The sequence below is a fragment of the Mesoplodon mirus genome (assembly GCF_964341445.2).
Source record: "Mesoplodon mirus genome assembly, chromosome: 4".
Taxonomy (NCBI): domain Eukaryota; kingdom Metazoa; phylum Chordata; class Mammalia; order Artiodactyla; family Ziphiidae; genus Mesoplodon; species Mesoplodon mirus.
The window spans coordinates 62,768,266-62,783,288 of record NC_138979.1 but is presented as its reverse complement, the minus strand read 5'-3'; the positions used below and the strand labels follow the sequence as shown (position 1 = coordinate 62,783,288).

The 15,023-nt window shown below is 36.4% G+C and overlaps 1 protein-coding gene across 5 annotated transcripts in view; it reads right to left on the bottom strand.

Moving 5' to 3' along the window:
- NEO1 (neogenin 1) overlaps nt 1-15,023 on the bottom strand; it is a 251,320-nt gene that overhangs the window by 111,441 nt on the left and 124,856 nt on the right. For all 5 annotated transcript variants that reach the window (XM_082619130.1, XM_082619133.1, XM_082619131.1 and 2 more), the window contains exons 6-7: nt 6,244-6,398; nt 4,756-4,876 (exon numbers count right to left, since the gene is read on the bottom strand). In XM_082619130.1, the coding sequence (XP_082475256.1) occupies nt 4,756-4,876; nt 6,244-6,398 (276 nt within the window). The remainder of the gene's footprint in view (nt 1-4,755; nt 4,877-6,243; nt 6,399-15,023) is intronic.

The window sequence follows — 15,023 nt, the reverse complement described above, 5'->3', positions numbered from 1 at the left end:
CCTCTTAAAATCTACAGAATTTGTAATGATGTCCTCCCTTTCATCCCTGATTTGGTAATTTGTGTTTTTCTCGACCAGTCTGGTTAAATGTATTCCATTTAACATACTTTAATAATTAAAGTGCCTGTCTCATAGTTCCAATATCTGGGTCCCCTGAATTTGATTATATTTGATTGCTTTATCTTTCTACAATGAGTTGGAGTTCCCTTGCTTCTTATGTTCCTGTCCAATAATTTTTGACTGAATGCTGAGCATGATGTACAGAAAAGCAGAGGCTGATAATTATTACTTACACTTGGAAACTGGCATGTATATTCTTCTGTCAAGCCATTAGTGTGGAAGGGTTTAGTCAATTTAGACAGGAATTAAACTTGGCACAGATTTTATTGTTCTTATAGCTACCTTCAGCACATCACAGGTTTCAAATTCTTCTACTGGTAGACTACCATTGTCTTGTGCTTAAGGTGAGAGATGAGGAGCCAGACAGTTTTTCTCAATTTTCCTATTTTCCTCGCAGCTTTCAACCATTCCTGTATACTTCTGCCACAGAGGGATCTCTCTCTATGTTCTTGACCTTCCCTGATCAGCAGAACGCTTTCGTATGGTGGCAGCCTCATGGCTGCGGCAGGTGGGATTTTCAGTTGTCTTGGTCCAGCCTCAGTATTAGATAGGCCCAGTGGCTCTCCTTCCTATGGCAGCCAAAATCTGCTTTGTACTTGTGTTGGTCTCTAGTAGTAGTTCCCTATTCTTCCTCCCGTGGTAAAAGACCTCTCCTAGGTATTGGTATAGGATTCTAGGGCCCCAAAGTTTTATGTACTTCTTTCAGAGGTAAAGGGTTTTTCTCTTCTACTCTTCCCCCAGCAGCAGTGGGTCTTTGCTTGTGTCCTGGGGAACAGAGGGTTCCTCCCCCAAGTAGTAGTTTTGCTTCTAATTCCCTCCAGGAATTTACGAAATAAGGTTTTCTGCCCCTCTCCAATTGGTTTGAGGCTTAAGGGACTCTGAGTAAACAGGAGGGGCTTTGCACCTATGTTGCAGCAGCCGCAGATCACCTCCTTCACCTCTACTCCACCGAGGTAACTTTTCTCGAGTCCCTACCTTGCCCCCAGCCTTAATAGTGAGTATCCTTTGGAGCCCCAGGGAAATATATTTGCAAGCAAGTATGAACTCTCCTTTCATCTGAGGCCCCCAGAGATTCCAAGGTAGTCCATACTTAGTCTTTAATATTCAGTTAAAATTTTAGCTGATTTCTTATCCATTTTTATGACAGCCATCTCTTTCTCCTGTGTTCTACTAAAGGTGAAACAATTCATGATCCATTCTTTGGGAGAGGAGGGTTGTCCAATCCTTTCGAATTTAGGTTACTTGGTTGTTTTGCAAGCTCAGCTCTCTGATAAGCTCATAGAAATTATGGTTTTGTAGATCATCCAGCTTTTTATTGTAGGTTGAGTGTGGGACGTTCTGTGAACACTCTTTACAGCTTGAGTAGAACTTCCCTTCCACTTCAATTCAGCTTCCTTTTCTATTCTTGTAAAGGCATCACCATTCTTTCAGTCACCCAGATAAAACCTTAGAAGTATATTTGATTTCTCTACAATATTGTTTAATATCCAATCAGTTGATAAAGTCTGAATTAGATAAATCACTACCATCTCTTAATTAGGATCCTTTCTATTTCTCTAGTACAGTACTACTTATTATTTCATCATTGTCTCTTACAGCAATATTCCTTCAACCACTCTGTCTTCTAATTAAACCTGACTTTGTCATCAGACTGCCCTACTACAGTATTGCTTTGACTGCTTATAACCAAGGCCATGATCCATCTGATACTGTTCTGACTTTACAGGCCACCTTCCTACAGGAACAGATACTCTATTCTGTTTCCATACTGAGCCAGGTCCTCTTATTAACATCTGGAAATCTTATAATTTGAGGTCTATTACAAAGGAAGCACTTTCCATGAAAAAACTTCCCTGTTGACACAGAATTCCTCTCTTCTGAATTGTATGCTGCCTTATTTATACTATAAAAATAACACTTATTATGGACTAGTATTAATGTCATACACATCTCTTACAACATCATAAACCTCAGAAAGGCAGAGATCAGATCTTATAAACCGTTACAGTCTCTCTTTTAGTTTTCCCACATAAGTATTTATCTTACAAATTAAAATAGCAAAATTAATAATATGACATTTACTCTCCTTCCTAGAATCTGTGCATCCTTAATGCATCCTGACAAGGTCACTAAAAATTTTCACCAGCTCACAAAACATTGTCTGTTTTTGAAAGGTTGTTTCAAACAAAATAAAACACACACTATGACTATAATTATTATGCCATCCAAGCATTTTCAGAGGAAAGTCCAGTTAGGATTAGTTTAGCATCCTCCTAGCAAAGCCACCATTTATACTGTTAGCATTAAATCTATAATGGTAATCACAAACACAAATATACTGAAGTCCGTTTATTTAGTTCCATGGAAATAACCCTAGGAGAGCCATGACATTTACTAAGGAAAAACACTGCCACTAATAAAAAGAAATAAGCCTATCTACCTCACTTATTCTGTTAATGCCTTATTTGGGAATCATACTCAGGCATTTTGCCAAAATGGAAAAGTGACATGCTTCTACTATATTGTTTTCAATGTAAAGGGAAAGGTAAAACGACAGACAAACATAGGAAGAAAAAGAGCAGTTCTACTATTTTATGCCTTTTTATAACAGTACTCTGAAATACATTCTCAAGAAATAGCATATAAAAATCCTACATGCTATTTTAGTGAAAAGCCAGAGTAGCTTTGCCCATTAGTTTCCCTGATCACAATGCAACCGGAACTTAAATTTGACTGACACCCAATGAGATGTCTAAAGCAGCCTCTTTTTCATGCATTCTTGAGAAACACACAAAATGAAAAATGCTTTCCCTGCTTAAACAAATAGTACACCCAACAGTTATCCTTATCAATTTCATACAAAACTGTCATCCAACAATTCAACTTCTAGTAATTTAGTATGAGAAAATAATCATATAAAGAAGTTCAGCATAGCCTCATTCATCATAGTAAAAAAACAGGAGACAGTTTAAATGCTAACCAATGGGGAATCATTTATATAAAACAAAGTGTATATTTACTATTCAACAATGAAAAATGTTGACACAGATCTATACTCACTGACATGGAAAGATGTTCACAGCATGCTGTTGCAAGAAAATAGGTTATAAAACCATATACACATCTGTGTGTGCTCATACGCAGTACTCCTAGATGGCAGGGTTTGAAGCATGTGCTTGTAATCAATTTATTGTCTTTCAGCTCCAAATTCATACTTTCCTGCCTGCTCTGCAAAAATGAAGCCAGGCCCTTTACAAATTTTTCCTTTGCTGACATGTGTTAAAACTTTATCAGTACAGGGTGCTGGTGAGTAGCTTCCCTCAATACCCCAACCCCACTGGTGGTTTTTTAGCAGAATACCTTCACTGAGACACCTCCTTGTGAACAGCTTTTGCCCAGCACAACAGACAGGAGGTTTTGAACAAGATTCTATGGGATGGCAGCACAGCAACTTCTCCATCATCCATTAAACCATGGCCACACCCTCTCTAACATGGTTTGGATCAGCCCTGAGAGGGGACTTTTCCTGAACATTCTCAGACTACGGGACAGGGCTGATCCTTATGTCTGCCATTCTTTTATATTCATTAGAATTCTCTTTACTCCTTACTAGCCAACCCCTTGCCACTCCAACCCCCGGCTACAGTTAATAATTTTTAATAAAGAATATTTAATTCTTTAGCTTTTGCTCAAACTACTGTGTGGTTTCCCCAGAATTGACCCTGACTGATGTGAGGTTTTTTTTCCCTTTTTACTTTTCAATGTTGTCTGAATTTATAATAAGCTTTTTTTTTTTTTTTCTTTTGCGGTACGCGGGCCTCTCACTGTTGTGGCCTCTCCCGTTGCAGAGCACAGGCTCCGGATGCGCAGGCTCAGCGGCCATGGCTCACGGGCCCAGCCGCTCTGCGGCATGTGGGATCTTCCTGGACCGGGGCATGAACCCGTGTCCCCTACATCGGCAGGCGGACTCTCAACCACTGCGCCACCAGGGAAGCTCTCTAAGCACTTTTTTGTGTGTGAAAATCAGAAAAGGCAAGTTTATTTTGGAAAAATTAAAGAAAAATTCACTAAATAAATATTAAAGTTTTTCTACTTTAATAGATCAGAAATATATTTGTAAGATTAAAATGACTGAAATCTGAAGAACATTCATTTGTGTACGACTATAAATGTCCAGTTTTTCTTTTCTTAATACCAATTTCTTTTCAACATTATGCAAAATTGTGTTTCTAGGTCATTTAAAAAAACAGAAATGGGGCTTCCCTGGTGGCGCAGTGGTTGAGAGTACGCCTGCCGATGCAGGGGACACGGGTTCGTGCCCTGGTCCAGGAGGATCCCACATGCCGCGGAGCGGCTGGGCCCGTGAGCCATGGCCGCTGAGCCTGCGCATCCGGAGCCTGTGCTCTGCAACGGGAGAGGCCACGACAGTGAGAGGCCCGCGTACCACAAAAAAAAAAAAAAACAAAACAGAAATGATTTAGACTGCTATTTTTTTCTCTCTTAGTTATGCCATATATTAGCCTTTACAAACAGGTTATTAATCATTAGATATCCTGGAATGACAGCTCCTGTGATAGGTCCTAGTTCCTCAAACACAGTCAGCCTCTTTCATCTTACTATTTCAGCCCCTCTTACCATGTTCAAGGATTATCAGTTGGGCTCCAGCTTGTGCATTTCCAACATCATTTTCAGCAATGCACTGATAGAACCCTTCATCTGATTTCACCAGACCCAAAACTTGAAGATTATGTTCCTTCTGAGGAAGAAAAACATAAATAAAATTTTATGATTTAACTGATAAACACTAGTTCAAAATCTCAAGGATATGCTCTTTCTGGAGAGGAAAAACAAGTAAAATTGTATGATTCAGTTATTGAATATTATCTACCTATGAATCTGTTAACTCAATTTTATTGACGAGATACTGACTCAAGTGACTAGAAAAGGAAACACTGTCATTAACAATTACGAACTCAATCCTTATAGAAAGTCTTATCTGCAATATATGCAAACTTACACCTTTGCTTGGAAAAATATCTGGCATGAAATACCATGTGACCATAGTGAGAGTCTGAATTTGTGAATTCAAGGCATTTTCTTAAGATTATCTCTAATATCAATAGTTCTAACAGATAAGTTAAATGAGGCCACATATATAAAAGCTTTTCTTAAACTACAAAGTACTAAATGAACGTCAACTATAGTTATTGTTATTGATATTTTTAAAAATAGTATGAAAATAATGATAAAAGAGTAAAAATGCTAATTTAACCATAACACGCTGCTTTTTAATTAGGGTTAAATACTTGTGAATTACTTTTTGTAACATATGAGATTACATACTTTAAAAATAGAAAATGTATTCCTATGAAGAATGAATTAGTTATATGAGAAATTTGTAATGAGACATTAAGTCTTGAACAACCATAATTACTTCTGATTATGTCTATGAATGTCAGGTATGCATCCTAAGATATGTCATTAATCTTTATTACTAAAACCTAGATAATTCTGTTAACAGGATGTTAGATAATGATAATAATGACAGTGGATAATATTTACTAAGCATTTCCTATATACATATGAAGTAAAAAGAAATAATGACTGAGTCTTCCTAAGTAGATTTAAGGCTACTTATTTACTTTTGCTTTACTTTTTAAAAGAACCTTTATGTTTATTTTCACAACTGTCCAACACTGGGTCACCCTTATTTTGAAGGGTCTGGGCATCAGTATAAGAAAGACAGACTTCTGCTCCTTGAATAGAGAGCTATGAAGACAATTGGTACATGTGAATACACACATAGGATAATCATTACCCAGAAAGTGGTGGCGGCTGTGTTAAAGAGTGCTAGTACGTCCGAGTAGGACTAGACTGTTGGTTAGGAGATGTGGACTTCAGGCTGAGTTCAAACACTGACTTGCTCTGTGATCTTACATGAGCTACCAAAACATTTCTGGGCTCAGCTTTCTCATCAGTCAATGAAGAGATTATATTCTAAGCAAATTTTTCTATCTTCATCTTATATATACCATTTCATGTACTACAGATAACAATCTCTTGGTGATTACATTTAAAGATATTTAAAGGTTTCAGAGTTAAGTTTCTTTGAAAAATACTTACTACAATCTTAAAGTAATCACTTGGGATAACCATATCCCCATTCTTGACCCACTTCACAGTTGGAGTTGGCTTCCCAGTCACTTCACATTCAAATACAATATCCATAGATTCATGAGCGTATATATTAGTAGGCTGCTTCAGGAATTCAGGTTGAGCTTTAAAACAGAAAGAAAATTAAGATATTAATAAAAATAAAAATAGGTAGCTATTTATATTTCAAGCAAATTTTAAAAATCATAGAATTCATAGGATTTTTAATTATTTGAGGCTTTCATACATTTTTAGAAAAACATAAGAAATACATACTTAAAATATGTTAGGAACATATCTTTAAAAATTAATATTCTGTCATAATTAACTGGCAGAATAATTATAACAATAATTTCTGAGTTTCTCTGTTGAGAAATATTTAGTAAGTTGACTGTTTTGAAGAAAATGAAAATAGGAAAGTTCTAAGCTGTCCAAAAATTGAATATTGAAGTCTATTTCCCTAAGATTTAAATCACTTTAGAAAAGCCATGATTACAATTCAAAAAGAGCTGAGAAGACTGACATTATCTTCCTTTTCAGTCAGCTTGATGAGTAACAGAAAAACCCAAAAAATAATACAAATGTCACATCAGAGGCCTTAAATGGTTTACTTACAGAAACACACACACACTTCCATTAGTAACACCTTTCATTACATGCAATGGTTTTTAAGGGTGGGAGGTAGAGTGACAGAATCTTTGGGAAATAGTTAAATGTATTTGAAAAAGCTTGATTATCCCATTGTCTCCCTTTCCCCTTAACCCAAAGTTGTAAATCACTGACTCAAATAGATTCAGTAAGATTTTGAATTTAAAGGGTAAAAGTAGATCATCTAGTCCAACTTCCTACCTAATGCCATAATTTCCTATTCCTGCTACATCCATGACAAGTGGTCTTACAAATCCCTGTTTGAAGTTCCAAATGACAAGGAACTCCCTATATCACAATGATGACAACAACAGTTTTTTTTTTTCTTCTTTAACAGTTGAGTTAAAATGTGCTCAGCCTGCTGGAATTTTGATTGGGACTGGGCTGAATCTGTGGCAATTTGACACCTTAACAATACCGAGTCTTCCTTTCCATGCACATGGTTTATCTCTCCATTTAGATCTTTGGTTTCTCTCATCACTGTTTTATATATTTCAATATACAAATTTTGTTCGTATTTTATTAGCTGTATCCCTAAGTATTTTAAATTTCTTGGTGCTACTGTAAGTGGTACTTTTTTTTTTTTTTTAGTTTCTAATTGTTCACTGCTAGTATCTAGAGATGAAATTGATTTATGCATATTGACCTTTTATCCTGTGGTCATGTTAAAGTCATTCATTAGTTCTAGCAGCTTTTTTTTTTTTTTTTGCTGTACGCGGGCCTCTCACTGTTGTGGCCTCTCCCGTTGCGGAGCACAGGCTCCGGACGCACAGGCTCAGTGGCCATGGCTCACGGGCCCAGCCGCTCCGCGGCATATGGGATCCTCCCAGACCGGGGCACGAACCCGTATCCCCTGCATCGGCAGGCGGACTCTCAACCACTGCGCCACCAGGGAGGCCCTCTAGCAGCTTTTTATAGACAATTCTGGGATTATTTATGTAGACAACTATGTTGCCTGCGAATAGAGAGAGTTTTATTTCTTCCTTTCCAATCTTCTTTCTTTTTTCATTTTTTTAATCTATTGTACTGGCTAGAGGGGGCAGGTCCTGGGAAGAAGTCCTGACTAGCTTTATAATTTGGGTAAATGAAGAGTAAGAGTATAGAGAGCAGGTAGAACCCCAGGTAAGCAGTAGAAACCAGAGATAGTAAGAATGTAACACAGTGATGCAAGATCAAGAAAACGTAAGTGTACAACTAGATGAAGTAAGGGAAATCTATTAGCAGTGAATTTAACTCTCTTTTCAAACATTGGTTAGTCATCTGTATTTATTCTTTTGTGAACTATCTATACACATACTCTGTTATTTTTTCAATTAGAGTGTTCACAATTTTCTTATCTATATATAAGAGCTTTTCACATAATGCCAGTTATTAATTTATGGCCTCTCAGCTCCAAATCCACTCTTCTTTGTAATGATGGATGTGGACCTTTGTCAGCTGATGCAATGTTAGACTTTGTGAACAGAGGGCACTGGAGGGACATTGTAAGGCATGGCAGAAGAAAAGGCTTATCTTTCAGGTTGGGGTGTGCTGTTCTTCTCGTCCCTACAGTGTGGCAGCTAGAAGGTATGTGGGAGACCCATTGGTGATCACCCTCCTGCAAGTTTCTCTGCTCAGTCTCTAGTAAGTTTCTCCAGTTTACTCTAGCAGGTAGCTTTCTGTGCACGAGCTCTGACCGCTAGCATTCCATTAAACAGCATCCAATATATCAGCTCTGACTCAAGGCACCCCGCTGAGGAACTTCCTGCTCATCATCACTCTGGCCCATGGCATCCCAGCAGGAGGCTTTCCAACACCAGCTCAGGCCTGTGGCATCCAACAGGCGATCTCCTGTGGACCAGTCTGGCCCATGGGCTGTGTTCTCTGGCAGTGACTACACTCTCTCCAAGGTCTGAACTGCAACCTTGAGTAAGGGTGCCCTCTTCCAAGTTTGTTCCTTTTTTTGGATTCTCTCCCTCGGCTCTTGAGGTAGTAGCTAATTCTTATATTTACTCTTTCTTTATTCTTTAGAATCCTACTTTATCCTATTTAGTAGTTAAAACAATTTTTATTAGTTAGTAATTCTTTATGTTAAATTCTCCTTGTTCAAATTCCTGGTGCAATTTCTGGCTCCTGACTGGACCCTGACTAATATAGTAAGATATTAATCCTTTCTCTTACATGCCAATATTTCTTCTCAGCTGTTTCTTTTGTCGTTTTAAATTTAGGATGCTTATTGTACCAAAGTTTTAAATCTGTATGTGGTAAAATTTATTAGTCCTCTCTTTTTTTGGCATCTGTATTTTATTATTCTTACTCCAAAGGGTTTTCCTTGCTTCCATACTATAAAAATATTCACTTACTTTTTCTTCTAGTATGTCTATGAAACAATCTTGACTTCACTGAGTTAAGCATACAGCTTTATATTTTTCTAAACAGCAACTCCAGTAGTCCCAATCAAAGTAACCCATTTGAAATAGTTTTAATATCTAAATCCTATATACTCTTAGGGGTTTATTTTGTATATTAAGTGGTTTCATTGACCTGTTTATTCCTGGGCCAGAACCACAAACTTAATGATTGTTACTATATAGTATTTTAAAATATTTGGCAGAACAAGTACTTTCCAAATTTATTCCTTTATTTCCTCAAAAAATTCCTAACGTGTTCATTAAGATGTTTTTTCCCAGATGAATTTAGACTCATCTTTGTTTATGTTTCTCTGTTCCTTCTCAAAGAAAACAAACAAACAAAAGCAACCTGGAGTTTTCATTTGAACTGCAATAAATTTTAGATGCTGGAAAAATAAACATATTTGCAATCCTGAGTGGTCCTATTTAAGACTAGGTATTTAAGTTTATTTGGATATTATTCAGTAATGATTTATTGTAAAGACATTGTAATGACTGAAGTCAAAAGACCTACAGTTGAGTGCTGGTTCTACCACTAGACATTGTGCTGACCATCGGCTTCAAAAAATCCATGGGTTTTAGTTTGTTCCTACACTAAATAAGGGACTCAAGCAGACTATTCCTAAGTACACTAAGATCTCAAACCAACTGTGATTTTATGATTTTAGTTTATACCTCTGTTGTATAGTAATTAGTAGCTAACATTCATGAGTGCTATCCACTTATTATCATTATCAATTCATGGCCAATACTGTTTCATCTATACCCCAAACCATCCCATGGCCTTCTCAGATTACTGTGAAAGCAAACTCCAGGTTTTATATTATTTCACATATGAATACTTAATTAAGTACCTCTACAAAACAAAAACTCCTATTTCTAAGCAAAATCATCATCAGGTTGGTATCTATAATAATTTCTTACTATCATCAATTATCCAGTTAGTATTCACATTTCACTAACTGGCCTATTTTTTTAAAAGGTGATTTATTTTATTTTAATTGTGCAAACAAGGTACATTCATTGGCATTGTTTCTTATGTTTCTTTTAATCTACAGGTTCCTCCTTTATCTCTTATCTTTGTTTGCAATGTGTTTGTCGAAGAAGTCATTCGTCCTGCAGAATTTCCTACAGTCTGTCTTTTGCTGACTGCATTGCCATGGGGTTATTAACATATTCATCCTATATACAGGCAATTAAATGTAGAAGCTTGATTGGAGTCAGGCTCTTTTTTTCCCCCCAAGACTACTTCATAGGCAGTGCCTTGTCCTTCCATCATTAGGGTTCATAATGTGTGACTGTGTCTCTTGTGATGTTAACAGTCTTTGATAATCATTGCCTACACAAAAGGAGTTGCAAAATAGTAATATTCTTATTCTATCATTCCTTCTATAAAGAGAAAAATCCCCTCATCAATTATTTGGTTACCCTTAAGTATAATTCTTACAGAAAGAACAGAATAATGCTCGATTCTCTCCCTTTGCTTACCAATTCCCAAAACAATGATCTGGTTCTCTAATATCATCTCCCAAATGTGATCAATGAAGGCTTTTTAAAAGTATCATTATGAGTTCACAGATTAAAATATATTTAGTTTGTTTCAATCCACTGAAGTTATCCTTCTTTTCATTTTCAAAGTATCCCATCTTTGACCAATGGAAGCCTGAGTCCACTGGAAGTTCCTGAGTCGTTTTTGACATGATCCAAGTGGTCTTTAGTATATTCTGGTCACTGTTTTTAGGTCCTATTTGTGGACAAAGCCAGGAAATCTGTACTATTTAAATATAAAATTATGATTTCATTCTGGTATCTCCAGTTAAGTTTGAGACTATAGGTTTTAATGGGATCCTATTCATTTTACATCTCTATTTCCTTTTTCTCATGCCAAAAAGCTCTGTTCTCAATGATGCCACCTTAATTATTTATATGCTTTATCTTACACTCAGTAGTCTCAGAATAACAATACCAACGGTTCCACCAAGAGATAAAAGTTGAAGATTTCTTTTTGTCCTTGAGAATATTCTACTAGGTATATACAGTTTAATTACTATTTTAAATTTATTTGGAACAGTAACTTTCACTTGGAATTTTAACTTTCTGTGTGGCTATACTACCAACTAGTTACACATATAGAGTCATTTGTTTCATTTTACTTCCCCTTTTCAGCAAGTTAAAATCTGCAAAAAAGGGTATATTCCAACAAGTCTTGCTTCTAACCCTGTTTTCTCTACCCTTTTCCCTCCCCTCTCCTATAGGTAACCATTAATTTTTTTTGAATGATTTACCTTTCATTTTAAAAATTATAAGCAAACAAACACAGTTTGTACCCACCCCTCTTCTTCAGATTAGTTATGTACTAAACAATTTTTTCTACCTTCAAAGCCTTCAATCTTAACCACTATGGTACCATATTTCTGAGGAATTGACATACACCTTAAGTCTAAGGGACTGAGGCGCCCCCTAAAGCACAGTATGTAATTCTGGAAAACAGCATAATTCTCTTCAAAAGAAAATCCAATTAATATAATTTTAGTATGCATTTTCAGTAAACAGACTTTCAAAGACTATTAGAAAAAAATCATCACAAACAATGTTCAATTCATCATTTACTTTTCCCTTTCATGAATTATAAAATAATGCCTTTAAAATGTTCTCCGGATTTTAACTTCTCTGTAGATAGTATTCACACCAATTAAACACAATGTAAGAGCAGATGTTTGTGGTTGGGAAGTTAAATTGATAACCAGAGAGCAAATGAGTCAATTACCATAAGAAAATAAGCATCGTAATGGAAGATTATACATTTTGTTACCAAAGAGATAATTAAGCTTCAAATTCTCTTTGACAGCTCCCTATCCCTTCTAATGCCATCATCATTACAAGAACAATTTTAATTGCTAAATGCACAAGTAGAACTTAATACTAAAACATATTACACTTGCAAAATTCCCTACTGGAAACATCACTTAATTCCATAACTGTTATATAATGATGGAAATTGCCACTCAATTCAAACAGAAAACAATATAGGGCCAACACCAAAGTTTCAAGGTTACTTTATTATGCTGTTATTTAGAAGATTATAACCAGTTTCGTTTACATTAGTTCTGAAATGTTGGAGTTTCTATTGTTTGATTTTAAAGGTTTAGGCATTGAAATTCTTAAAAAGCACTTTAAGCAGAGAAATAAAGCAACTTTGTTCATTTTATGTTAAATTGCACACTGCACACTTGCTGTTCTTAAGCTTCTTTTCAATAATTCACAAAATTACATGTAAGTCCTTAAAAAAAAATCCCAACAAATAAAACCCAAGCATTTTTAAGTCTGAAATCCCCTCAGGGATGTTGTCTGACAGTCTAATCACAAGTCTGCTGTAAGTACTGGCTCAACTAACAAAAATACATTAGAACCCTCCAATACTTCTTGAGAAAGCTTCTTGTTCCAATGAAGATGAATGTTGTCCTTAATCTCCAGGTAACAGTGAAATCAATTATGTAGCAACATTATGACGGAGTTGCCACATGACCTCGAAATTACATTTCTATCCTATCCCTGTACGTCCACGTCCAGTTGCACTGCATTTCCTTACCCCTACCTCTCAACTTAGCTAACAGGTACTCATCCTTCAGATCTCTAAAAACAATCCCTTAAAGAAGCTTTTCCTGATCCATAGCCCCCCCCCTTTTCCTCCCCAGTCCTAGGCCATCACTGCCCTATTTACCATTGAAACCCCAGTGGCCTAAACCATAATAGGTGTTCAATGCATATTTGTTAAAATCAATGGTTACTTGAATTCTAAAAATTCCATTAATCGGCACTATCAGAAAATTAGATGTTGAGAATAAGAATTTTTTCAAGGGGTTTCCCTGGTAGCGCAGTGGTTGACAATCTGCCTGCTAATGCAGGGGACACAGGTTCGAGCCCTGGTCTGGGAAGATCCCACATGCTGTGGAGCAACTGGGCCCATGAACCACAACTACTGAGCCTGCGCGTCTGGAGCCTGTGCTCCACAAGAGAGGCCGTGATAGTAAGAGGCCCACGCACCGCGATGAAGAGTGGCCCCCGCTTGCCAAAACTAGAGAAAGCCCTCGCAAAGAAACGAAGACCTAACAAAGCCAAAAATAAAAATAAAGAAAGAAAGAAAGAAAGAAAGAAAGAAAGAAAGAAAGAAAGAAAGAAAGAAATTTTTTCACGGACTCTCAAGCTTCTCAAGGATTTAATGTTTCATACCACTGCTTCTCCAACAGGAATTCATAAATCTAATCTTTGCTGTGAATTTTCTGCATAAGTTTTAAAATGTGCTTTTAAATGTTTATAATATAAAATCTTAATAATCATATAACTTCAGCACTCACATTTATCTTTTTAAGTTGGCTTTTGTGACTGTAGAATTTAATCCTAGTGCAATGTTTCTCAAACTTGGGGTCTTAGGGTTCTTAAAGCTCTTAAATTTGACAACAGCTCTACACATGGTTTTTTGGTAAAGAATTCACAAAAATCTTTATTAAATATAGGTTCCCCTTCCCTGACAAGCCTGAACATACTTATTCTTTGTATGATATCCCACTATTATCATGATGAACATTAATTGTGTGCCACATTTACACAGAGAAGGTATGAAGGCCTCATGGTTGATTATTTTCACTTAGTATTATACATACATTAGATATGCTCCCTAGATAGCTAAACTCAATTTGTAAGCCCTCTGCTTTTCAGCATTGTAGGAGCATACAAATGACTTAAAGAGATTCATAGACTATTTGCAGAGATATGCAAAGATACTTAGAAAAATGTTGGTTGTTGGGTTTCACCACACATGCTTGAGAATTCCAGAAGATAAGGCCATATAATCATCATCTTAACAAGTTTTCCCAGATTATTCTATCATGCTAAGGTGTGAGAACCGTGCATTAGGGGGTCATTAAAGGAGACTACTGTATACATCATCACCTTTTTATATACACAGAGAACTCCCCAATTCTTGTGCCTTCCAGGACCACAGAATTTACTTGTTTGCTCAATTATTAAACAAATATGTAATAAGCAACTACTAAGCTACAAAGACGTTTTACTGGATGCTGTGAGGGAGAGAGATAATAAAGACATGTATTTAATAAACTGTAAAGTAAGATAGAAAGGTATGATATTTTAAGAGAAGATGACAGTGTTACATAGATGTGAATTCAAAAGGAAGAGATATAATTAGCTATTGATGCATAGAGGGATCTACAGAAAACTGGTTTAGTGGTTATCTCACAGGAGGGTAACTGGGAAACTGGCAAATAAGGAGAGTGACTTGTTACCATATACTTTTTCCCTCAACTTTAAAAACTGTGGTAAAATAAACATAAGATAAAATTTAGTATCTTAACAATTTTTAAGTGCACAACTCAGTGGTATTAAGTACATTCATATTTTGGGGCAACCATCACCACAATCCATCTTCAGAACTCTTTTCATCTTGTAAAACTGAAACTCTATACCTATTAAACAGTAACACCCCACTCACCGGCCTCCCTCTAATCCCTGGCAACTGCCATTCTACCTCCTGTCTCTATGATTTGACTACTCTAAGTACCTCATATAAGTGGACTCATATGGTATTTGTCTTTTTGTGACAGGCTTGTTTCACTTAGCATAATGTCCTCAAGGTTCATCTATGTCATAGCATGTGTCAGAATTTCCTTCCTTTATAAGGCTAACTATATTCCA